At 38.1% G+C, this 27,012-nt stretch overlaps 1 protein-coding gene across 2 annotated transcripts in view; it reads right to left on the bottom strand.

Moving 5' to 3' along the window:
- The window catches only part of ALCAM (activated leukocyte cell adhesion molecule), a 249,353-nt gene extending 231,411 nt beyond the window's left edge, over positions 1-17,942 (bottom strand). For both annotated transcript variants that reach the window (XM_055417571.2, XM_055417616.2), the window contains exon 1: positions 17,729-17,942. In XM_055417571.2, the coding sequence (XP_055273546.1) occupies positions 17,729-17,801 (73 nt within the window). In that variant the 5' untranslated portion in view covers positions 17,802-17,942. The remainder of the gene's footprint in view (positions 1-17,728) is intronic.
- Between the last annotated feature and the right edge of the window lie 9,070 nt (positions 17,943-27,012).

Raw genomic sequence — 27,012 nt, 5'->3', positions numbered from 1 at the left:
GGGAAAAGTGTCACAAAATCTAAGCATGGGGAGTAATGTCCCAGCCAATAAGAACTATTTGGCTGAACTCTTGCCTTATGAATAAACCAGGGGAGGGAAACTGTAAGTAGAACCAAATTTGCAGCTATTGTGGTCTTGAATTCAGTCGGCTTAAGCATGAGCCATTGTGCAGCTGATGCCAAACAGATGTAGAGGCACCTGTTCTAACCAAAGATATTTCACTGGTTCATTTTTGTATACCTAACTCTGGTTTTCTAATATTCATTTCTTCCTCCTTCAGGATGTCCACCCACCAGACTTCCTTTTCCTTTCCCACTTATCTTTCTGTTATACTCATTCCTCTAACTTTAACTTCCTCTGCAAACTTGGGAGTTAAACTCTTCATTCCAGCCCAGACCCACTCTTTGAAACAGAAGCTCAATGCTCAAGTCTTATCTCAGGCCCACTAATCCCTAGGTTTAGAGCAGATCATTTAATACTATGTTAATAGCATATGCTCCATCCATCTCTGGCGGGAGTAGTTTCAAAAACACTGTCTTAGTAGATTCTCACTGGTTTGTGTAGGGAACTGGATTTGTATAAATACGACTTCAGCACTCATCATAGATCAGAATACACATAAATATGCTTAGTTGGAAAATGACAGTTATATTGAATATTTATATAATTTCACTATTAAATGATATGCCCTAGAATTACTTTAACTTCAGTTGATCTCTGTAATTCAGCAAACTAATACCATTCAGAATTCCCCAACTTTGATAAAGAACCATAATTTCACATTCTGCTATTGTAGTACTGGATAGACACTGCTAAATTTGGTCAATAATTATCTGGGTTTCAACAGAGATTTGCATCAAAATTTCTCCATAAGAAGTTTCTTTCCAGCCATTGTTCCCCCTTCTCCAAGATAAAAAAAAATATTAAGTGATTTTTAGTTGTTGAGAAGACAGATTCAAGTTTGGAATTACTAGAGTGTATTATCAACCAGGTGCTGAGCTGAAAAGAAAAATTATTTTATGGTATGATGCTACTGGTCCACATAAGCAATCTGTGATCATCTCTTTTTAAATAGCAATTTCTCTTTCATGCTAGCATTCAAGTGTTGTCTCTCTTTTCTCTCTGTAGAGAGGTCCACTCATTCACTCAGATTCCTCAGTAGTACAGGCTGCCCCCTTAAGCATCGCTTGTCTTTTACAGCATATACAAAATACTCATTTTTTTCCTGTAATCACATTTTCTAAACCTATTCACATAGAATAAAATAAGGCTCATTGATATGGAAAATTATTTCATTGTATTAACCTTAGATTCTGCATCCATAGAAAATTGAAAGCTCTATGATTTATATATTGTCTGACACAACCGTGGGATGATTGCTTTGTTGGATCACAATATTGTTAATGTGGAGCCTATAGTAGAACCCTAGAATTCATAAAACATTTGTCACAGAAATGAGTAATATTTTTTCAAGCAGTAGAAGAAATTAAAAAAAAAATTCTCATGTGGACTATTTGATTAATACAGACTCTTGACAGGTCATTGACATGGCCCAACCAGTTTTATATATATAAATAAAAAGTCTCATTTACTTGGCTTTATTTGAGACTATGTTTACATTGATTAATTTTTGATACATATGCTATATGCATCCAACGCTATACACATTCAAAGTCCTATATTGTAAAGGCTGAAAGTGACAGTAGACTTTGTAATTCAAAAAATAAAATAAAAAGTATAGTCTTTAAGCTTAAAATTGATTATACAAATATATTAGTCATTCTTTTCTAAGGTACTACTGTGCATGGAGCATACCAGGTGTATAATCTGTGGGAACTATTAATGACAATGTGTTGCATTTGTGTTGGTTTATTTGGACAAGTACTTTTATAATATATTAGAAAATATTAGAATTTCTCTAATTTCTCAGGACTTGAGTATCAGAGACCATACATGTAAAAATTTACTAACAAGGTATTCTATAGGAAATAACAGAATAAAGCCATGATAGGAAAGTTAAAATTCCAAACAACTGGGGAGGAGCCAAAGTAAAGTAAAAATGAATAAATAAAGGTTTATGTTAAAAAAAAAACAAAAAAAACTTTAACTAGAAATCTTATAAGGATTAAGATTACTTTACCCAGAGAAAAAAATCGAAGTTTCAAGTGCACAAGGTTTATTTTTCAGTAAAAACAAAATCCATTTTTTTCATGAACTTTTCTCTATCTGTGCCTACATTTTAAAAATTCTTCAATAATAAATACTTCTGCAGAAGTAACACTAGATTTTCTCCAAATTATCTCCGATATTTTACTGTTAACAGCCTTCAAGGCATGGCCCACAATACATATATATCTCTTGTGATACAAATATATTCAATATTGCCTTTGTGACTAATCAACTTCCAATGAAATCTTTTCTATCCTGGTTTTGCCATAATCAGGAAAATGCCCTGATCCAAAGTTTTAAGAATTCTAAAACAGGAGAAATAAAAATATTACCAGTCATTTACTGCCTATTGAGGATGTGATCCTACAATTTTCCTAGAAAAACTTAGTCTTAAAAACAAAAATCAGTTTAAATACACTTCTGTATTTCTCTGGATTATCTTACATTTAATGTTCAATGTCTATGAAAACTAAAGGAACACAGATTAGACCAACTTTATTCCACTTCTTTTTATACTTCATTGCATAGCTTGGGTGAAAAAGTGAGAGAGTCAGTCGCTCAGTCGTGTCCGTCATTTTGTGATCCCATGGATTATAGCCCACCAGGCTCCTCTATCGATGGGATTCTCCAGGCAAAAGAATTGAATTTGGCAGCTATTCCCTTCTCCAGGGAGTCTTCCTGACCTAGGGATGGGGTCTAGGTATCCTGCATTGCAGGCAGATTCTTTACCATCTTAGCCCCCAGGAAAGCCCGTAGCTTGGGTAAAATATGGCAAATATTTCTTTCCAAGAACCATAATTCAGGAGTTTAGCCATTCTCTAATTGAATTTCTAAAAAACCATTGAAAAATTGTCCCCATACAGATATTCATATGTAAAATATATATATATAGGCTTTTTTAAGATTTCTAATTTTACTTAATGTATTTATTCAATCTTCGTATATGTATGGGGGATATGGTGTGTATCAGTAGACAATGAGTAGGAAAAGAGATTAAGACATAGCCCCTGCCTCCAGAACAAAAAAATCCTCTAAGGTAGAGAGAAATGAGTAAACAGGCATCGGGCAATAGAGGAAATTAGCTTTAGATATAGAGAGCATACACTTGAGGGCAATCAGGGAAGAATTTCTGAAGAAGATGGCATCTAAACTGTGTCTGAAGGATGGAGATGCCAGTTATTTTTCAGGCAAAGGGATGGTGATGGAGGAGGGTAGAGAGAGAAATCTGGAATAAGACAGTGACATGAATAACAACACAGGGTCAAGAAGGTCATGGCACACTTAGAAGTATGACTGGAGCACAGGTTTCCAAGAAAGACTGTGTCAAGAAATGCATGAAGGACCTTAAATGTTATGCTTAGAAGTTTGTATTTTATCTTTACAGTAAGAGAGAGCCACTGAAGTATTTTAAGCAGAACAGTAACAAGATTCTTTCACATCTTAACTTCATTTTAATGGCAGATAGAAGAGGCTGGAGGGGTGCTAGACTGAAGCTTGGGAAAACAGACTATTTTTTTTTTTACTTCCTTAAAATTGCTTATAATCACTACTCTATTGTACTCTGAATCTAGAGTCTACATAAATCTGTCTTAAGCACATACACATTTTCTTACTCTTAAATTACCTCTGGCCAACTTACAAGAATGACCTAAAACAACAATATACTTTCAGACACTCTGAACTACAGTCTGGAGTTTTAGCTTTAATTTTACCTCTAAATTTAGATCACAATGCAATTATTTTTTATTATCAGATAAGAATTGTGTCATAATGAATGTGATACTAATAATTAATGGATAAAGTCTAGGCATTTGTGAATGACGTTTCATATAACAAATTAATTCAAAGTTACTGACTAATAAATAACATGAAATCACTGTCACTCATAGTCTACTTCTTGAATAGAGAAAAAAGGTAGATTGGGGAGGAGCTATAATTGTCAATTTTATAATTTTGAACAACTTGAGACCTCTCTTTTTTATGTGTTATATTAGTGGGAGTAAGTTGGGTTTATAATTATATTTGGGGGAAGCTGGAGATTAACTGAATTTAAATATTTCAGTAATATTAACAATGTACTGAGAGCAGATTATTTGACAATCACACTACTGAATGAGCTTGTCCTTATTGCATGCATTATTACAGAAGAGGGATTAAACAATTTGCCCAATGTCACCCAACTAGGAAGGTGAAGAGTGGAGATGAGGTCTCAAAACCACTCAATTTGCCTCCAGAAGCCACACTCTCAAAACTCTAATCTAAACAGAAAGAAAGCTAAATTAAACAAGCACTTACTTCAAAGAATGCTTAAAACCATAATGAGTAAGTTACAGGCCTCAATCCCAGGCTGCCCTACTTGCACTGCCATGAGAGCACACATCTAACTTTAATTTATGAAATGTTTAAAAGATGTCTCTGTGTTGACAATTCTTACACATACTGGGCCATTTTTTTAACTGATAGCATTTTTAAAATAAATTAAGAGGTGACTTCCCTGGTGGCTCAGATGGTAAAGCATCTGCCTATAATGCGGGAGACCTGGGTTTGATCCCTGAGTTGTGAAGATCCTCTGGAGAAGGAAATGGCAACCCATTCCAGTACTCTTGACTGGAAAATCCCATGGATGGAAAAGACTGGTAGGCTACAGTCCATGGGGTCACAAAAAGTCGGACACGACTGAGCAACTTCACCTATATACAGAATTAGGCAATTTTCTGCAGAACTCATAATTTCTGTTTTGAATAAAAAGTAAATAATCATAATTTTAAAACCTTTTACTTAATTGGGCCTCCAGTAAAAGTTATTGATTACTACTGATTCAAACCTGGATAAATTTTTCTAAATCAATGTATAATTTTGAATCTTAGAATTTTTAAGATCTTAGAAATTGTATGAGACAATACTTCCATGACAAAAGTGAACCCCAGAAAAGGTAAATGAATTTTCAGGGTCAGACACAAGTGACAGATTTCAACTTAGATTGAAAATACAGTTGGAGCTATCTAAATCAAGGGGATATTTGGAAAAATAAAAAAGGACGAAAGATATGAGTATAGGCCATTTACACATAGAAATCTATAATCACTTGATTAAAAATCTAGGCAGAGTATGAAAAATACTAGCTATTTTTCCTCTTCTATTCCAATATATAACTGTCTTATTTAACAGATAACCACAAAAGTAATATCAAAATATTCATTATTTTATCACTGGAAATAAACTTGTCCTTTGATGCCTTGCTGTATTAATTTGAAGTATGTTTCTCAAGAGTATACCTACTTTAATTTCCTCTAGTGATTTATTATTCAGTCCATTCTAAAGGAGATCAATCCTGGGTGTTCATTGGAAGGACTGATGCTAAAGCTGAAACTCCAATACTTTGGCCACCTCATGCAACGAGTTGACTCACTCAAAAAGACTCTAATGCTGGGAAGGATTGGGGGCAGGAGGAGAAGGGGACGACAGAGAATGAGATGGCTGGATGGCATCACCGACTCGATGGACATGAGTTTGAGTGAACTCCGGGAGTTGGTGATGGACAGGGAGGCCTGGCATGCTGTGATTCATGGGGTCGCAAAGAGTCAGTCACAACTGAGTGACTGAACTGAACTGAACTGATTTATTATTCAAAGACTATAGAGAACCAAGAACTAGGGTTTTAAAACATATATTATTTTGAAGAAGCACTTTTTGAATTCCATTAATTAGAGGAGGATATTGTTCAATTTCAAAAATATCATTAATATGAAAATTATAGATTTTTAATAATTTTATTATTAAATTAGAAGTCATCATAAAATCATAATAAATAGAACCATCCTACAGTACTCACAAAAGTAAAGTAGTGGAGCTCCCTCTATTGAATTATGGTTGAGAAAATGCATCTTATATTTAAAATCATAATTTTATCTTCAAAACAACTCTATAATATTGTAAAACTTTTCCCTTTCTAAGCTCTAATACTTTTAAAATTATAGAAGCACATATGCAATATCAATTTCTAAGAATAATATAAATTGCTTATGTCTTTATAATTTTACAAAGTGTTATTTTTCTTTAACGATTTTTGTTTGTAGGAAATTACATTTTAAGGCTGCCATTTTCAATTTGTGTTTTTCTTTTGTTTTCCTTCAGTTCATAAAACTGAAAAGTTACTTGACAGATACTGGGACTATGATACATCCTAATAAGAATATGAATTCCAATTTTGTTATGGAAACTCAAAAATGTACTTTAATGGAACTAAATATATCTTCCAACCAGTAAAGTGAGGTATTTCACATATTTTTCTGTTACAAATAAACTGACATTTATTATAATATTATGAACACTGAAAAATGTGATTCATAATGATTATTATTGGTTGAGAGTCCACTTTGGGCCAGGCACTGAGTCATGCACTATGCATTCATTACCTTCTTGAATATTCACATCAGATGAACTTTATAGTATTGTAATCCTCGTTTTACAAACGAGAAGATAAAGGCAAGAGACAGTAATCAAACTATTGTTCTGATCCAGAAGCCAAGTTCTTGAGCTCTTGTGCAATGGAATATATGCTATGTATTGACAGTCTGTAAAATCTGTAAGCAGAGACAGTCTACAAAAATTAAGCAATTATTTTTTAATACCACTGAGGTATATCCACAGTGTACACACACACACAAAAATCACTACTCAGGTAATTCAAATCCTTTTTAGCTCAATATTGAGGATCATTTCTAGAAAATGATAGCCTCCAACCCAAACCTGGAAACTCTACTCTTTTTACAGTTTTATCATTTATTTTAGAAAGAAGACATACCTCTTATCAGCAAAGAGAAAAACAGCTGAGTTGATGCAGGTTTTGTTTTAATAAACATATATATTTGCCATTCCAGTATGATAAGAAAAGTAGTTTTATCATATACTAATCTGTCATTTCTAAAGGAAATTTTCTATTTGAGAATTAGATTATGATACACTGGGGTTGGGCTTCATAGAGGATTAATCCAACAGGGTAAATCCAAATACATATTACATTTTACTCTTAGATCTGATATCAAAAGCATTATTCATTATTCATATTTTGCTCATCTCTGCAAAAATATAGAACCTATGGCTTATGACCAACATAAACATTTTTCTTAGAAAGTGTCATACCTATCACCAGGTAGAGAAAATGCCTACAGAATGAAGGCCACAAGTTTGAATATTGAAAAGTAAATGCTAGGCAGAAATTGCTTTATTCATAAAATTACAGTATGTACAAAGAGTAAATCCATTATGAGCATTTGTTGCCTTTTAAAAATACATCTTCAGCATATACTTGTTGGAAACTTCATGTATATATTTTATGGTTTCTCCACATAAAAGTGATTATAAAATTATACTTTACTCATTTCCATACTCAGGCCAAAAATTACAGGGTGAAACATATGTAATAGCACTGATATTTTTTATAAACTTATGGAAGATGGTATTTTTATCAGCTCAAAAACAATTTTGACAATCCTGTTAAAACAAACTTGGGAGAACTGTTCAAAATATGATTTACTTAAAAATGAGGTCTGTTTAGTAAAACTTATTAAACAGGGTTTAGAAAATGGCGTTAGTGAGACTACCCACAAATGTATATTGCATCCACGAAGAACTAACACGAATACTTGGAAACCACTTGTGTAATGAAAAGCATTATCAACTACTCTTAAGGTTCACATCTTGCTCCCTCTTAATCCACTGCTTCAGTTAATCTCATCCCACAGAGTATGAATCTTCTAAAATGGAAAAAAAAATGGCTTATGATTATATGGTTTATGTTCTAAAAGTTACCCATCTTATGTGGAAATAGCAGTGATAATAATTCATAAAAAATGCACTTTCCTGCATTTGCGGCTCCATGGTCATGACTGAGCATGCACACACCCTCCTGTATATTGGGGCTTCCCAGGTGGCTCAGGGGTAAAGAATCAACCTGCCAATGCAGGAGACATGGGTTCAGTCCCTGGGTGGGGTAGATCTTCTGGAGAAGGAAATGGTAACCCACTCCAGCATTTTTGCCCAGGAAATCCCATGGACAGAGGAGCCTGGCAGACTACATTTCATGGGGTCATTAAAAGAGTTGGACACAACTTAGCAACTAAACAACAGCTCTGTGTATTCACGTTAGACATCAAACTGTCTAAAGTTTTCCCTTACATAAAGATGTGTGCCAATTATTCCTATAATTCTCACTTTTCCCATAAGCTCTAAATAAATAAGAATCAACATATTATCCTGGTTTTTTAAAAGCTATAGTAATAGTAGAGAAGTATGGGAAAGGTGCATCCGCATATACCTTTGTTGCGATTAAATATATGTCCCTGTGTGCTAAGTCGCTTCAGTCATGTCCAACTCTTCACGACACTATAGACCACAGCCCTCTAGGCTTCTCTGTCCATAGGATTCTCCAGACAAGAATACTGGAGTGAGTTGCCATGTCCTCCTCCAGGAGATCTTCCAATCCCAGGGATCAAACCCAGGTCTTCTGAGGCTCCTGCACTGGCAGGCAAATTCTTTACTGCTGAGGAAACTTCTCAAAGATACATATTTCATTTTTAAATAGAGATATAATTGACGTATATTTGTTTTAGGTGTACAACATAAGGATTTTATAGATGTATATATTGCAAAGACCATCAACCACAATGTTTAGTTAACCATCATCTCCACACCTAGTTACAATTATTTTTTCTTTGATGAAAACTTTTGAGATCTACTTTCTCAGCAACTTTTAAGTATACATTTCAGTATATAGTCTTTGAATATAATTATTCAAATTATAATAATTTATAATATAAATTATTCAAATTCTTTGAACTGTAATTATTAATAGAATCTCTTTCTAAATGTAAAATACATATATTCTTTGATTTAGCGATTTCACTTCAAAGATATCTTCCTGCCAACATAATTGATCTTATGAACAAGAATCAGAATTAAAACGTCCACTACCATATTGTTTGTAATAAAGATTAGGAAAAAAATCTATATTTCCAAGAACTGGGAAATGGTTAATTATGGTATACACAATAAACTCCAATGCACCAAATGAAAAAATGAGGTAGAGATGTGCTAACATTACATATTCTCTTATTCTCCAAAATGTGCTTCTAAATGAAAAAGGAAAAGTACAAAATAGTATGTAGAGTATGTTTCCCCAAGGTATTTTTAAAGTGGAGAAACTATACATGCAAATATGTGTTCAGTTCAGTTCAGTTCAGTTGCTCAGTCGTGACCAACTCTTTGCGACCCCATGAATCACAGCACGCCAGGCCTCCCTGTCCATCACCAACTCCCAGAGTTCACTTAAACTCATGTCCATCGAGTCGGTGATGCCATCCAGCCATCTCATTCTCTGTCGTCCCCTTCTCCTCCCGCCCCCAATCCTTCCCAGCATCAGAGTCTTTTCGAGTGAGTCAACTCTTCGCATGAGGTGGCCAAAGTATTGGAGTTTCAGCTTTAGCATCAGTCCTTCCAATGAACACCCAGGATCGATCTCCTTCAGAATGGACTGGTTGGACCTCCTTGAAGTCTAAGGGACTCTCAAGAGTCTTCTCCAGCACCACAGTTCAAAAGCATCAATTCTTCAGCGCTCACCTTTCTTCACAGTCCAACTCTCACATCCATACATGACCACTGGAAAAACCACAGCCTTGACTAGACGGACCTTTGTTGGCAAAGTAATGTCTCTGCTCTTTAATATAATGTCATTAGTATACAAGAATTTGAATAAAATCAGAGATCCTCTGCTGAACCCCACAACTGGTAAGTAAATTAGGGAAATTACAAAAAAGAATTTGGACAATGTCAAGGAATTCCTGGTTACTTCCAGTAGTGAGAAACATATTCCTTCTCCTTAGTGTATTCACTCATCTCATTCCTTCAGTTCATATTTTCTGCTTAATTATCTCTCAACTTTAGATATCACTTCCTGAAAGAACCTTTCTGATTTGTTTTCCTAACCTCCAGACCAAATTTGGCCACAGTGATGTAAAATGTTCTTAATGCATCCTTGTAGTACTTAGCAAAAGTTCTATCCAATAATTACATAATAAGTTGACTTATGTCTGTTTCCCAGAGGGAACATAATTTCTTGACATGAAAGACTTGGCTATTTAGTAGCTAGTTTATTACTGTATCCCCAGCACCAAGCTCAATGCTTTGCACATACCGAACACAATTTGAATGCTATTATATATGTTGAATGGTTAATTGATAAGAGTTTTAATTAATTTTGGCTTGGTTATATGACCTTAAGCAAGTAGCTAAGTACCTTTAAGGTTCTTCATAGCTCTAAAACCTTGAACCTATGGGTCTAAACATAGGTCAAACTAAAAACATTGTTGTCCCCCCACATGGTGGTTAAGTTTCTTTTGAATTTTACTATTCTTTACCTGTATCTTCCTCTATCATAGCTGTCAAATAGAAGAACTGAACAAGACGGAAGTCTAAGACACCTTCTCAGTTTCCCAGTAACCTCTCTTCTACCACATTTTAGCTTCTGATCATGAATTGCATGCCTTTAACCCTTCAGTCTCTCTCTCCACATACACATACACATACACATACACAGATTAAACCTGCCATAATTTTATTCCAGGGGAAAATTAAGTTTGAACAGTGGGCAACAGTATTCTTATTGGACATTGCTCTACAATATATGAGCCCCTATAATATTTTGTGCCTAATAATCTGGAAAAGAAAGGTGTAAACTGTGGATATGGAGTTAAGGATCTGTAGGAAGGATCCCTGCTACTGCCACACCCCTCATTACTATTGTGAGAGGCAGACTGAATGCAAAAATAATACTAACCCTCTCTCCTGGTCTTTATCAACCCTTTAGCAAAGTGATTTTTAGCTCCTTCCATTCAATAAATGGAGATGATTTCCCCACCCTTGTATTTGAGCTGGGCTTGAAATTTGTCTTTACAAACAGAATGTGGCAGAATGGTTTTCCAGAAGACTTACACACTTCTGCCTTCTCTTAGAATCCAGCTTCCATCAAGAGAACTAGCCTATAGAAGCTAATCAGAAAATGAAAGACCATGGAAAATAATTAATTTTTCCTGAACAACAACCAGTTAAATCCCAAATGCAAAGCTACACAGGCTGACCCACAGCAGACTACAGTAGAATGATATGGAACTAAAACCAGAAAAGCACCCAAATGTCTAGTCTAAATTGCCAAACTGAAAAATAACAAACTACATGAGACAGTTGCTGTTTTAAACTATTATATTTTGGAGTACTTTATTATGTGGCACAGTTAACTGACACATTATGGTTCAAAATTTTAATAAGAGTAGCAAGACTTCTTCTTGTTTTTTGCTTGATTTGGAGCTAGGTAAATTTTATACCCAGAAACCTCTCAACTATTAGGGAAAGTACTTAAGAATATGCTGATAAGAATTTTAGCCACAGTGTCCAATGCCCTCTCCCTTCAATCTATCCCATTAATAAGGACAAATCTATGGCACCCTTTAACTGTGAGTTTAGATAATAGCCTCTCACATTTCCTACCTTCATTTGCTTTGGGAGTTTTCTGAGTATCTGAGAACCTCGGAGACAGATGAACCAAACAACCTGTGAGTGACCAATTAGGAATAGTCAGTCTTGACACCGACTGTCCTGGCCATGTTGTTGGCTGTTGTAAGTCAGGTCACCATATCTAACTGATACAACTGAAGCTCACATGTACAAAAAGACTTGAAACCCTCCTTCAATTGTATAGATATCTTTGGTAATTTACTTTTAGATCTAAATTGACAGTGGAGCTACTGAGAAACTTTACAGAAGAACAGAATGAGAATTGTGCAGCTGGCTAAGAAAGGATTTCAGAATCAAACTGAAATAGGCCTTCCCTAGATAACTCCATGGCTAAGTATAGCTCTCAGGTGAATTTCAAACACCACTACTCTCTTGGCATCTCAGGTTGATTTGATTTCCACTCCAATCCATGAAATCCTTAATGTTTCACACATACTGCAATATTCTGGGGTTCTAGCCATAACCTTATATCTCTGTTGAACTTGACATTAAAGAAACATATAACCCCTTATTGATACTTCACTGTAGCTGATACTTAAATTTAAAAGGTTAGAAATAAGCAATGTGTCAGGATGAGGAATGCCTTAACTGTAGTATTCTAACTTAAGTATTCTAAGACAGACACATAGACAGTCAAGTCATTAATAATTATTGTGACCATATAATTTGCCATCCAAACTGCACTCGTGAGAGTGAAAGGGTACCATTAATAATTGAATAAACCAGGCATAATCCAGGAGTGTCTTGGATCTACCATGATGTATGGGTCATGGAGTGACAGAGAACAGAGTTTTAGGGAGGAAAAAGGCAGGGAAGCAAGCCACAGAAACTGGACAGCTGTCTAATTTCTGATTAGACTTCTCCCACAATTTAATTTCATTATATTGCAATACTATGAATTCTTAGAAGGTCAGACATAGTCATGTTCATCGAAGTACCTCAACTCAAAGTTGAATTATGTAATCCTTTGATTAGAAATTTTTGGATTTTGCACAACTCTGATTGTTCCTTGAATAGAATGGATAATTGGGAACTGACTGGATAAATAAAAGAGGAAGCACTAAAAGCTAATTTCATTCTTGGAACATACACTACAATAATGGGATCTGATAATAGGTTACCATAAAACAATTACTGAATACTATAGCACATTTGGAACTACTCCTAGCTGAAATATATATGGTATTCTGTCTAATACGTTCAGGGAAAAGAACATAAATTTTGTTATTTAAACAGAGAAATTAGCTGGATGAAAATATCAGTAACTATAAATATATGATCATATTTTGAAAACTATAGGGATACTTGTAATAACTGTAGGATTTAACCTTATCAAAAGCCGATAATATCCTTTTTTTAGACATATTTTAGTCTTGGCTTTGTTCTCCACAGGAAAAGGAAACTTCTACACTAATAAAAAAGTAATGAGAAATATAAATGGACATTTTTCCGGTCTTTTTCAATCTGTATTGAAAATAAAAAGGAGCTGATATCCAAAAGTAATAATCAAATAAACATTAATTCATCACTTACCACTCCCAAGAAATTTTCTTTAGTATTCCAATAAGTTAGCTCAATTCTTAATATGCTATATAAAATCATATGTGAGAAATAAAACAGGCCTTTGTGAAAACCTAACAATTAAGAATAAAATTAACACTTTGAGAGAAATTAAAGTTTCTGTATATACACACAGGCACGGAGTTACTCTTTTATCATAGATGCACCTATGTTACTCTCCTGTATATTTGGGATACACATTGCATGTGTCTACTTGAGTGAATTATCCCAGAGAGCTAGAACACTTTGATGATGTTTTATGTGAAACAGATGACTAGAACAAAAAGAGGTGTGCTTGGGAAAATAAAACAAGGTGATTATAAAGCATTTAAAATACTATATGACAAAAAGCTGCCATCTTACACTAAGTAATGCTGACGACTTAGAGCTTGGTTTTACAAAGGCCTGTATTTAGTGTCATGAAAACTTGAGGGTAAAAGGGGAAAAAAAGAAAACATTTTTGCCTGCTTTTAATAAAAAGGTCAAAGTGATAATTAAGTGAAATAAATTTAAAAGTGTTACTCTATTAAAGATATAATAAAGGTTTTAATACACCATGTTTTACTTGAAAAATTCAAAATGCTGAGCAAGGGAGTTACTAATCTCACCAAAGTCAGAATGATGCACTGCACAGGGAGATAATTTTACAGATGGGAAATAAAAAGGAGTAGAAAAATAACTTTCTCAAGGTTACAAAATTCTTATGCAGCATAGCTACAAACTGAACACATAAGTACTAATAGCAATATAAAGAATTTTTTGTTAACTTTTAGGAGTCTTAGAGTAGGTTTTTGTTGATTTTTTTTTCTTTTTAATAAGTCAACAATAGAGAAGCTTTTCTTCTAAATTGCTATTTTTAAAGACAAGCTAGTTTACATTTTCTAAAAAGTCAGAAAAAGTTTAGAATCTAGTCATAAAAATATTTGGGATTTCTACAGATTTCAAAATGACACAAAAGCATTATTATATTCTATTTCCTTCTGTATTGTACATATAACTATGAAGCAAATTAAGTTTGTTTAGGAGCATTTTTAATGTATACATAAAAAACTTTGAACATATTAGCATAAACCATGACTTACATTTTATTCTAGGACCTATATATGAAGTTTAAATACAGCCAGTCTTCCAGAGGGATGGGCTGCAGTAAAGGGTTTTTCTGTTTTTGCTTTTTTATGACCTAAAGCCTTTTCTGACTGTTGGGATCCCTTTTACCAGGAGAATGGGAGACTAATTCTATTAAATTCTATTATACATTTTTTAATAGTCTGATTCAGGCCCAGAGGAGTAAGCACAAGATAAGAGTTTAAAAAGAAGGAAAAAAGATGGAAAACTAGCAATTGGGAGCCACTCACATTTTTCTAGTAATAGCATTTATAGGAATTGTGTCTGTCCAGACTGTCTGAAAGCATTAGAAAAATACAATTGGAAAATGACTCTGCCTTGCCTAAATGTGCTTTTTACCTTAGGTCATTAGAAACAGAATTTTGAGCTGGCAGAGCTCTCAGCAGAGTCTCAGTCCACCCTTTTCCTTATATATGCGGATACTGAAGCCCAAGATGGTGAAATGACTTGCTCAAGTGCCTGAAGGTAAATGGTCCTGAAACAAACCTAGGAAAGCAGTTTACTTTAAATAGTGCCCCATTAAATTATAAATTGCTATTGGATTAAATAAATCATCAAGGAAACAGCAATATTACTGGCTTCTAAGAAGTTTGCAGTTTTGAAATTATAAATTTTAATAGTCCCACATCAGGTAGTCTGAAAGGTCATTATTTGATGTTTTTCCCAAGACCTGTTGAGATAAACAGATGCATTCCGAACATAATATTTCACGGGGGCGGCGGGGGGGAGCTTCAAGGGTGCTTATGTTTTGGAATGAACCTTATATCAGTGAGCAATTCAGAAACATTGCAGAGAGGAGTGCACACAGATGACCCAAGAGAACAAATAGTTAACTACAGGACCCCACCTTCCTGTAAATAACCAAGGAAAGCCTTTTTAAAAGCAATACAAAATGTCACCACAGGCTGACGCTCTTTCTACGAGAATAATGAGATTCTTTCTCCCTCAGATGCTGAGCACATATTTCATCGCCTTTATCGCCGAATTCATTTTCCGTGGTTCATAGATAATTCTCCTCCTGCCTTCAAAACAGACTACATACCATGCCTACAATATATTGATTTCAATGCTATATAGTGACTATAGATGGAAAGACCTGCAGGGGCAGTTTCACAAACTCTAGGTCTAAACACACTGTCAAAACGGCTCCGGAAATGAAGGGCTGCACGCGGGGCAGTCAGTTAGTCCCTTTGCCTAAGCCAGCTATAGGCACTGCATCCCCACACGACTCTGCTGTGCTGAGGGATCCGAAGGAGGCGCGCTTGCAGTCCAAGACTTGCGTCCAGAGTCTGGACATGGCGGTTTTAGTGTCATAATCCTTTCTTTCAAAACACACATGCCGTAGAGAGAATCTGGAGCATACGTCAGCCGGGTAAATTCAAGGAAAGCACCGATCTGCGGGTTAGAGCCTTCCGACAGACCCGCAGATCAGTCGCGGGTAGGCAACGGTAAGGGAATCCTCCCGGGCTGGCTGGAAGCGCGCAGTTGGGGTGTCGGAGAGAAACGAGAGCTTGCCGCGCCAAAAGAGTCGCCCCAAGATCCGAAAGAGGAAACTCTCCCTTTTTAGCAGTTACAAGTGCGGAAAAACCTGTCCTCCGAGGTGGCCCAACTGAAAATAAATTCCAGCACTGAAAAGGAAACGGCGTGTGCGTGTGGTCTGGGGATGGGGGGTGTAGGTGAGACTACACTCTTAAGGTGGCGAGGGGGTTAAAACCAACTGTAGGTGTATGGATCTTTGCATTTTACAAACTACAGCACCCTCACACTTCCTCCTCTCCCCTCGGCTCCTGAGTGAGTGCCCTTCCTTCCCACATCGGACACTGGGATCTGGAAAAAGTGAGATCTGTACAGTGTCTGACCCAAGGCGGGGGTCTCCCCTTCCTTCTTCTCGGGTGTTCTCGCCCCACCCCACCAGCTTTCAATCCGGTTCAACTCTCTCTTCACACTCCAAGCCCCAGAGCCGGCGATCTGTCACAGACCCCTCTTTCTCTTGCCTCAGAACAGCAGGTGAGCTCATTACCTCAACTAGAAATGTAACTTTAAAAGAGACCAGATCTCGGGAGGGCACCCACCTCCTGCGTACCACCACCACTAACACACAGCGGTGGCAGTTCACCAACACCAAGGATCTTCAGGCTCTAACCCCTAGACTCACTCTTCCCCCCTTTCCTGGGAGGGATCCAGAGGCTTTCAAACCTCTGCTTTGACCTGAGCTTGCCAACAACTAAAGGTATGTGCAGAAATAAAAGATGCGAAAAGCAAGTGAGTTTTCCTTTGATAAAAACTTAAGCAAGGAGCAAGAGGACAAACAGAAGCCGGAATAACAGGAAGTAGGAGTTTTATCTTCAACTGTCTAGGAGGGGCTACAGATCAAAACTTCAAAGGGAGAAAAGAATGCCCCCCTAAATCCTCAAATCAAGGGAAAAAATTAACCTGCTGCTCTGTCAAGCGACTGCGAGCACGCGGAACGCCCTGTGAGGATCAACTCCTGTCAGCCACCCAGCGGGTCTCGAGGATGACAGCGCCAGGGGACGTCCCTAAGGGTGAGGAAAGGGATTCCCAGGCGAGATATATCAGTTGTTGGTTGTTTTTTTTTTTTTTTTCCTTATGAGTCTCAATACAGAACTGAAAACTGAGGTCGGATCACAGGTCCTGACCAATCCTCAGCCTCTCGCTAAGGGAGCACAGACCTGGCTGCGGATTCCAGTCCAGGCTGCGTCCTTTGCCCGCCGTCACCCCCCACCCTCACAACCCACCCAGACAATGGAGGAAGGGGCTTCCAAGCCGCGGCCGGAGCTTTTCAGCGGTTCCAAAGAGGAATTCTTCGCCTCTCACCCAGGGGAAGTTACAGGGGATTTATCACGAAAAAGTGCGAGTTATTGCCTCTGAGAGCTAAGCTAAAGGAAAACTGCCCAGAGCGCAGTGACGTGGACTTTGATACCCGAGGGGTTGTCAGAGGGCGAGAGCTCGCCACCCAGGAGGGAGCCGTAGGGGGGAAGGGGAGAGAACCAGACGAATCTCGCCTGCGGGCCCCCTGAAGCCCCGACCCCAGCCGCACCCAAACTTCCTGGAGATTCATCCAGTGCTCCCAGTCGCTGCCCCAACTTGAGCCAACCGATCGAACTCAAACATGCGGCACAGGTGAGGGAACCCAGGGCCAGCTGTGTGCCCGCACCACCGGTCCCCTGCCTCCCCCATCCGCCTGTGCGCGCCGCCCACGGGGGTGGGGGGGCGCGAGGCCGGGGACCTAGGAAGCTGCCCCCCGGTCCAGGCCGCCCTGGGGCTGCTCCGAGGCCCCTGTTCTTACCTGGCCTAAGGACAGCAGCGGAGATCAAGAGGCAGAAGACCAGACGGCAGGAGGGGGCCGCCTTCGAAGCCATATTCCTCCTCCTCGGGGACCACCGGCTGAGCCCGCGCCGCAGGAGGGGGCGTCGTCCCGGCCCCGCGCGCTCGCGCTCCGGACGCTGGGGGCAGAGGCTTCTCCCTGACACACTGCCCTCTGGGCTGTGGTGCTGCACCTTCCCGTCTCCGCCGCCCGCAACTTTCCACCACGCAGTGGCCCAACTCCTCCCGCCTCCGCTTCCACACCCGCCCTCGGCCTCTTTGGCCGCTCCTCCCGGGGCCGGCGACCCTGTCTTCCCGGAAGACACTTGAGTAATTCGTAAAGGTATACGTGGTTCTTTTTAGCGGGTCTGTTGTTTTCCTTCTCTTGGAAGAATAATAATGGTAGTGGCAGTGTGCATAAAAAGCCCGGTGTTAGGAAAGAACTGCCGGGGGTGGCAACCGAGGGGCGACAGGTCCAGGCGGTCTCCTCAGGTGGCGGCGGCGGCAGCGATAGCAGCGGCAGCGGCGCCAGCGGCGGTCTCGGGGCTGCTCTGAGTGGAGGGACTGGAAGGCGTGTGTAAGCTGCCGCTCTCCTCCTCCCTTCGCCTCCTCCCTCTCTCCTCTCAGCTCCCCGCTTCGCAGGAGGTAGAGCCAAGCGCAGGTGGTAGGAGCCGGATCCGCAGCCTAGAGGCGCTGCAGGACCAAGTCCCAGACCGAGGAGGGATCTGGAACTCCTCTGGGAAGTCGCGCGCGCCGCGTCCCGGAGCCCCAAGTGGGCGGGGTCCTTTAGTGGCTCCGCCCCGGGGCCACGCCCGCCAATAGGAAGCGGCCCCAGAAGCAGCCGGCTCTCTGCAGGGCCTCCGAGACCGCCACTTGCAGTGACGTTACCAGAGCTCTGTTCAGACCTCCTCTCACTTAACACTGCCCACGCAGCTTCGCAGCGGTGCAGATTGCCCTTTTTTGCCCCCAGATGCCTGTTCACTGGCTCATTCCTCAGGGACTTTTCGGCCGTGTTATCGCAGCTTGCTTGTTCTGTAAAGCGAGTAGCAGGGCAGGGAGGTGGGGGTACGGACTTCGCCAGGGACTCTCACTTTGGGTCCAAGTTGGGGGCGGGGGAGCAAAAGAGGGAGGAAGGGGCTGGAGGAGGTAGCTAGGGTGAGAACTTGACTCCGAGAAGTTAAAATGAACAGCTACTGATTGGCGGGGTGGGGGGAGCAACTCATTAGGCTGAGTCTTCCTTCTACCCACCCCCCCCGCCCACGTGCCTTTCTCGCACACACCTTTTGCAGGCAGATCACTTGGGTCGACTGCCCAGTTGCAAATTAAAAATATTTGCTCTTTCCCGGGGGGGGTGGGAAATTAAATCAGGAATTTCTAAATCCATACTTCGTCACACAGATTTTCCCAATATCTGCAAAAGCCAGAGCGTGTGTCTTTTTATTTTTAATTAAGCGGCGACTTTAAGTTACAAACCGAAATCGTCAAGTTACTCTAACAGCCAAGCTTCTTTTCCGTTTCAGAAAGCCAGGCATCCCGGCAGATGGACAGGCTTCTCCGGCAGTTTCTAAAGATTAAACCACCTCCCAGGCGGAACATTAGGAAGCTGTGTTGCTTTCAGATCAGGCAGAGAGCATGAAGGAATATTTTCCTCTAGAACACCTGGGTGGAGCTGTCGAAGCCCTTAGTGGCTCTAAATCCGGGATGTGGGATCACAACTCTCATCCACGAAGCATAATAAAATCTTGGTCCCAGAACCATTTCGCCAAGGCATTGAATAGCATTCCGTGCATCACAGGGTCACCCCTGTGTGAGGCTAGTCTCCAGAAGAGAAAATGTCAACTAGCAATCTTCACATACTGCGCTTTCATCAAAAGGATTGAATCACCAGCTAGATGGGGATGAGGGGAGTTGGTGGCAGGAGAAATAATAAAACAAGCGGGAGCACGGCCGCGTGTGCACACACAAGTCTTTGAATTCTTTTTCTTTTCATTCTGAAATCTCTAAGCTCCGTCTTCCGCTGTGATTTTTATGATAAAGGCTGCCGGTCTTGTCTTCCTGGTTCTGTCCTTACATTACATTCACATTATTCTAGAGTTCTTATATTTCTTCTCTCTAAATAAGTAGTTTCTCCCTCCTGGTTTTAAAATGAACATTTCATTTTCACCTATGGCCCTACAAGAAGGCAAATGCTATAAGCCAAACGCATTTTAATTCAGTATTTCATGAGTTAAGTTTGACTGCATCGCTAGCATTCCAATGGGATCCTGTAGAAATCCTTTAGGGAATTGTTTCCCTTTTAACAGCAGTTCTAAGTAGCTTTACAAGGACAAATCATCCTAACTACATATTTAACCTGGACCCCTCTCCCCCTCATCTCTCTCTATCTGATCCCCTTTATTTTGGAATGAGAGTTAATATAGCATAATTGTTAAAAAGTGGATCTGCAAAAGACAGAGTGTTTGATTTGAGTTTTGACATTTATCAGCTGCATGATCTTGATGAACTCAACCTCTCTAAGCCTCAGTTTCTTAACTTGTAAAAAGTGATAACAATAGTGAGATTGCTCTCATGATTAAATGAAATCACACAAATAGTTGGCTTGGCACAGTAGAAGGAGCTTGGGCTTTAGGGACCAATCAGAGTCTAGTTAAAACTCCTGTTCTGCACAAGTGAGTGACCTTGAGCAAAAGTCAGTCTCATAATCAAAGTGTGATGACACATCAGAGTGACAGCTTCAAAGGTGTGCAGCTAAATTGGATCAAAATACATTCTATAAATTGAGCATGCTATACATACTTACATTTAGGACAAGTATGATTGTATGTAGTGCTCAGTTGCTCTAGTATTCCGTTTAGAGAGGAATTTGTCCTATCCTAGGAAAATACCTTAACATGCCACTTGGAGCAGTAACTCCAAAAGTTATTAGTCATCTATAGCTAAGTTCACAAAAGTGATGGTGAAACTACTCTGTGTTCAATCACATAATAAAAAAAATGAGAAATTACAAAATAATAAAAATAAGAATTTGGCAGGGGAGTGAAGACAGCGATGTTGAGAAAAGAAGGGACAAAAAAAAAAAAAAAAAGAAGGGACAATGACTAAGCCACACAATTCTAAACTGAATTGGTGGAAGACCTTTAAATATATTATAAATAACATTAATAACAGTTATTGAACACTTACTCTTTGTTAGGCTATTCTAAACAATTTATATGAATTAGTGGAATAATCCCCGCTCAAAAAACCCTATGAGGGAGGTGCTAATATTGTATTCATTTTACTCATGAAGAAACTGAAGCCCAGAGACATGAAGTAACTTTCCCAAGGTCACACAACCATCCATGATTCATAGTAATGGTAATGCCACAATTCTACTCAAGGCATTTTGATGTTAGAGCTTCATTTCTATTTACTTGCTTATCACTATCCACTTCATTTATCAGAAATGTGTAACAATAAATTTGACTTTTTTTGCTTGAGGGGGGTGTTGATTAAGTATAAACTCCTTTATAGTCCCAAAGCTTTAATAAAGCCTCCTACTCTCAAATACATTTCCCTTGAGGAAAGATTTCTAGTAATTTAGCATAAGTAAGAGCTCAGAATTGGAAAGAAGCTTGAAATGTAAGTTCCACAAAACAATGTAGTAGAGTATTTGTCCTTCACAATCTAAGGAATGGAGAGTTGGAACCACTTTACCTAGTTCTTAACAGAAGACCTTTTCCGGTGCATCTGGATCACAATTGCTTTTGTTACAACCTAGAAAACAGTATTCCAATGATATTTACCAGTTTAGTCATGCATCAGAGCATCATAATGGGTACTTCTTATTGCAGGAAATAAAATGAATAATGTTCAGCCAGAGAAAAACATATTTCTTGTTACCTGAAACATGAGAAGCATTTTGCATATCCAGTATAAAAGAATTCATCATCAGTCAGGACAGTATGCTGAAAGCAATAACAGCACAGTAGACAAATTTTCAGTTTAGAATCTGTTGAGATCAGTTCTCAGGATCCCAGAGGCTCAGGTCAGGAACTTTTGCCCCATCTGTACTAACCCATCAGTATGTGACAATACAGCTATGTGGGGCATGTGAGCATTTAAAAAGTTGAGGTGATTTTTTCTTTGATCAATGTAAACAGTTTCCCACTGCAGATGAAATTTCCCAAAGATAGTTTTGGAGACTGGGGATGCTCTTTACTTACTACCTTTGTCACAGTGTTTTGTGTGCCTTCCTAGTTTTTAACAAAAGGTGTATGCAATTCAAGAACATACCACAAATCTGACTCACTTTGTCCCCACCCCAACCTCCCCAACAATGAGTGCACATTTCTGGCCAATACTTTGCAAATACTTAGAGTACTCTGTAAGTATGTAAGTATGAAGAAGGATACTTAATGAGAAAGAGTTCTTTCTAGAACAGAAACCCTGAAACAAACTTAACAGGAAGAGTGAAAAATAGAGATGAAAAGTGTTTCCACTGTGTCTTCAATGATCAGACTAATATGTTTTGGTACCAATTCCAAAGTGTGGGGTTTTTTTCACACATCACCAAGGAATTCTTGGACACTAGCTAAATGTTCTACAATTCAACTCAATTCTGACAGTATCAGCCTGGTTATAGTCTTAAGCAGACAGAAGAAATGCCTAGGGCAAGTTGTGTGGGAAGGAGAGAAGAGCTTCCTTGCTCTCTAAGCAGGCCTCTCTCCCCAAATATCCACCTGTTTACCAACCCAGAAGCTCTTGGAACCCAGTCCTTTCAAGTTTTTATAGAAGCTTCATTACATAAGCACCGTTGATTACATTCTTGGCCATTGGTGGTTGAACTCACTGTCAAGTCCCACTCCCCACCCAGGAGGTCCAGAGTGGGACTAAAGGTCTCACACTTTAATCACAGAGTCAGATCTCCTGGCAACCAAGAACAATACTTAGGTGACCTAGGGCTTTCCAAAGTCACCTCATTAAAATAGCAAAAGATTCCCTTTTCCCTCTCCTTATTTAGGAAATCCCAAGAGTTTTAGGAGCTGTGTGCCAGGAGTCAAGACCAAATATTATATTTCTTAGTATCACATACAATATTACATCTAGGCAGACTAAGATTTAGGAAAGGCAAAGAGAATGAGTCAAGTCCTAGTTACCATAGTGAAAACCTTGAAATATAAGCTGAGAAACTTAATCTACAGGGAGAAGAGAGTGGAAGAAATTATTTGTCATCAGTGAGAAGAAAACAGAAAGAGCTGTGCTGAGAACAGAAGCCTAACTAGTGAAGTTCTCCAGTGAATGGACAAGGGCCTTGTCTAACGCATTGATGAGAGACTGAAATAGATTAGACTGAAATGATAAGTGGTATTTATATTAAGTCTAGAAAGATATAATTATTTTAAAGAAGCACAGGGTTCACACAGGTATAAGACAAAGCTCTGTTTCATTTCTGGACCCTAAAGGTTTTTAAGTCAATGATGCCTAAAATGACTCTAGACATGGACTGGGAAACAGAAGGGTATCTGTCCTTCTATAAAATTTTCTATTGAATTTTATTGTTTAATTTTGATTAATAGTAATATAAGTCATCACTTAAATAAAATTTTGCAACTCACATCTTCAATAACATTAGCTAATAAAGCTGCATCACTGGAGCTCAGGAGGGCAAAAACTTTCAAAGTCTATGGTAAACACTAAGTTCTTATTTCAGACTGTGGATCACTCAGTGTCTGGGTACAAAAAGAAATTCACAGCTTTTTCAATCAAAGCAGAAATCCACTTAGTCATTTCCTTCCTGTCTTCTACATGAGAAATGGAGAAAGAATCTAGTAAGCTCTTTGACTATGAAATATATACCGTAACTATAAAACAGATGCCAAAACTCTTAGTGTATTGAACACTCATATTTCATTAGTGATTTCACTAGGTGCGTAAAATTTCCTCAAAAATTATAACAGTCTGAGTTCATCCTATAGGTTGAGAGTTTCTCTTCCAAGGTCTTTATGTGTTTTCAACTTTTAACTGAAACATTTCATTCTTTCAGTTTTGGGTAATTGGAAAGTGACTAAGAGTGTGATTATTCAAATTTTTGATACCTCAAAAGAAGTTTCAATGTGATTACCTCTCCAAAAATTCTCCAAACTTTTCTCTACTTGCTCTATCGTATGTCTGCTGTGCTCAGTCCCTCAGTCACGCCGACTCTTTGCAGCCCATGGATTGTACCGTGCCAGTCCTCTTCTGCCCATGAAATTTTCCAGGCAAGAATACTGGAGTGGATTGCCATTTTCTACTCGAAGCATAAGTCTGCTAGCGATTATGATTTATTATAATTTCATTCAGGAATTTGAAGAGAACAAATAATGACTATAGAAATTGAAAATAATGTATTTTTGATTTTCTAAACCAAATCATCATGGATTTAATGGACTTCTGGAAAACTGAATTAATTAAATATTAACTAGGCCTAGGTTATCTATACCATTTTTCCGTAAAATAATTAAGATACTTGAGTTTACAGAAAAACACTAAGAAGAAATTCTTGCATAAATTTATTATCCCTAAGGACTGAATTTTTAGGAATGATATTAATTAGCAAAAAAAGATTAATAACACTGAATAATGTCTCATTGATTATGTAACATGAATCTTATCATTTTAATGTTTCTTAGGGACTTACAAGCAATTGAGATGAAGAGTTTTCATTCTTTATTTAAATACAAAGTTTTTTTTTCTAATGTAGGCTTACTCTGAAGTCCAGTTTCCTATTTCCCCATTTGATCCATTCAAACCACCTACCATATTCTCACAATGGGGACTTTGTACTCGCTATTTCTAATCCTTGATACTCTTTAACCGAGTTATTAGTGTAGCTTACTCCATCATCTTTTTCAAGGTATTTGTTCAAATGTTACTGTCTCATTGAAGTTTTCCATGAATAACTGTTTAAAATTTCAACCCCCAGCCACAATACTCTTTATCTTCCTTTCATGTTTCATTTTTTTCATGTTTCATCAACTCTATCACCATATAACATGATAGCTTGAAAGCTCAATGAGGGCAGAAATGTGTGTTTGTTTTATTTTCTGCTATATGACTAGAATAGACAGACACATTAGTAAGCACACAATACACTTGACTAATGAGTACATCAAATCATGAATAGTTGATGAGTAATAAATTACTGTGAAAGGTAATTAATAAACTGAAACAGGTGGGGCTGCTTTTACTGAAGTTTGATAAAGCAGCCTGAAGTTTCACTTCCTCGTTTAGATACTTCAAATCTTTTCAGCATAGTTAGGAAACACACCAGGCCAGCGTAACTGTATCATATGACAGGTGAGGTAATTGAGGTCCCAGGATCCAGAAGACTTAATCAAAATTTACACAGATATGGGTAAATACCATCTTGCTTAAATGCAAAAGGACCACTGTCTGGCAGAGTAAATACACAAGATCCTCTGTAACTTTTAAGTCAAATAAACCAACATAAAAAAATATTTGGATGCTATCAGGTATTATTAGTCAATTTTAAATGCAGTGTATTTAACCAAATTTTTTTGGAACAGACATTTTAAATAAAGTTCTATATAACATTTCACTAAGACATGATTATGGATGCAGTACCAATATTGCAAAGTCTACAGAGGTGGTTCAGTATTCAAGATTTTAAGCCTCAGTGTTCTTTATACTTTGTTCTTTACAGGGTGCATTTGGCAAAATTATAATTCAGAGCAATGTATTCCACAAACATAGATGATTCATAACCTATTCAGCTAACAGTGCTATAGGACAAATATTTAATTTAATTTAATGTCCAGCATTTTAACATTACAGGGAGGTGTTTAATGTGCTTACTTTTCTTTGTAAGGGCAAGAAATCCACTTAATAATTGTACCTCAAGGTGAAAGCTTAAGAGAAAATACAATACATTTTAAAACGGCTCTATAAGCTAGTGCACAAGAAGATTTATAAACATGTATGTGCTTTCATTGAAGTCACCAGAATATGTGATGTGTGTGTGAGCTGGCAGGGAAGGAAATGATTTTTAGCTATGGCTTCCAGTTTTGAAATTCTGTTAAAACTAGTTAATTGACACATCTATTAAGGAAAATGATTTGCCTTTTTATAAAACTGACATCCAAGTTATAGAGTGAAGCATAATGTCCAAGAGCAGTTAACATATCAAGGTAGGAGATAATGCCCAAAGTATGTAACTCTCAATCATTTTTCCCAGTGAGTGCTAAGTCACCTAAGTGTCTGACTCTTTGGAACCTTATGGACTGTAGCCCACCAGGCTTCTCTGTCCATGGGGATTCTCCAGGCAAGAAGGATATTTCAAAAGAGAGCAAGGTCCATGGTTATTTCTCAGATTTTCTCAGGACTGAGACAAATCTTGAGTTTCGGATTAAATGATCTCTAAATTCAACACTTAAAGGCAAAGGGACATCTAAGAGCAGCTTGAGAAGTGTGAATGGAAGGGGAATCATAGTCATCTATCCTTACAGAGAAGGTAATAGCCTTAATTACTCGGGTTTTTCTCCCACAGCAGCAACTGAGTCATCTTCTATTCTCACTTCTGCTCTCCTCATGTCTTCAACTTCTGGGATCTTCCCAGAAAGTCTAAGTAAAACTCCCAAATTACCCTATCTTGAGGTGATTTTTCACCATCCGCTCAAATTCCTGCCATGAAATTTAAGATGTGAAGCCATTTTTTTCTAGTACTGATATGTCTTTCCAGTTCTAAAATGATCAGTATTTCCTTCTCTTGTTTTTTTCTCCTAACTGAGTGTCTTGTCTTTGGCCAGTTCTGTGAAAGCTCAGCTTCAAATACTAAAGTCATGACAATTTATGCTAAAAGGAAGAAATGTATTATGGTCTGGATATCAATGAAAGAAAGAGATATTTAAAGAGAGGTGAGTCATAGGTCATGAAAACACACAATTAAATAAGAATTATCTTAAAATATAGACCAAAAAAGGGAATTTAGTTCTTGGTATTTCCCCTTCCCCTTTCCTTCTGCTTTTTATTTACGTATTTGAGATACAGAGACATTGTTTTGATAATGCCAGTCAGCCAGCAAGAGTTTGTCATCATGTTGGGAAATTTTTACTGAAGTTTTTATAATGGTCAGGATATTTTCAACTGAAAAATGACAAAATCACGGTCCAAAGAGTATAACTGAGAAAAAAAAAAAAAAAAGAAGAGGAGGAGGAGGAGGTGACTTACTGGTTTAAATGACTGGGAAACCCCAAAGTATGTATATGTTTAGGCATATCAGGATCAAAG

This window comes from Moschus berezovskii, chromosome 1 (genome assembly GCF_049115385.1).
Source record: "Moschus berezovskii isolate FMDL1 chromosome 1, NW_MosBer_1.0, whole genome shotgun sequence".
Taxonomy (NCBI): Eukaryota; Metazoa; Chordata; class Mammalia; order Artiodactyla; family Moschidae; genus Moschus; species Moschus berezovskii.
The sequence above is the reverse complement of the archived record's forward strand: the minus strand, read 5'-3'. Positions and strand labels throughout refer to the sequence as shown.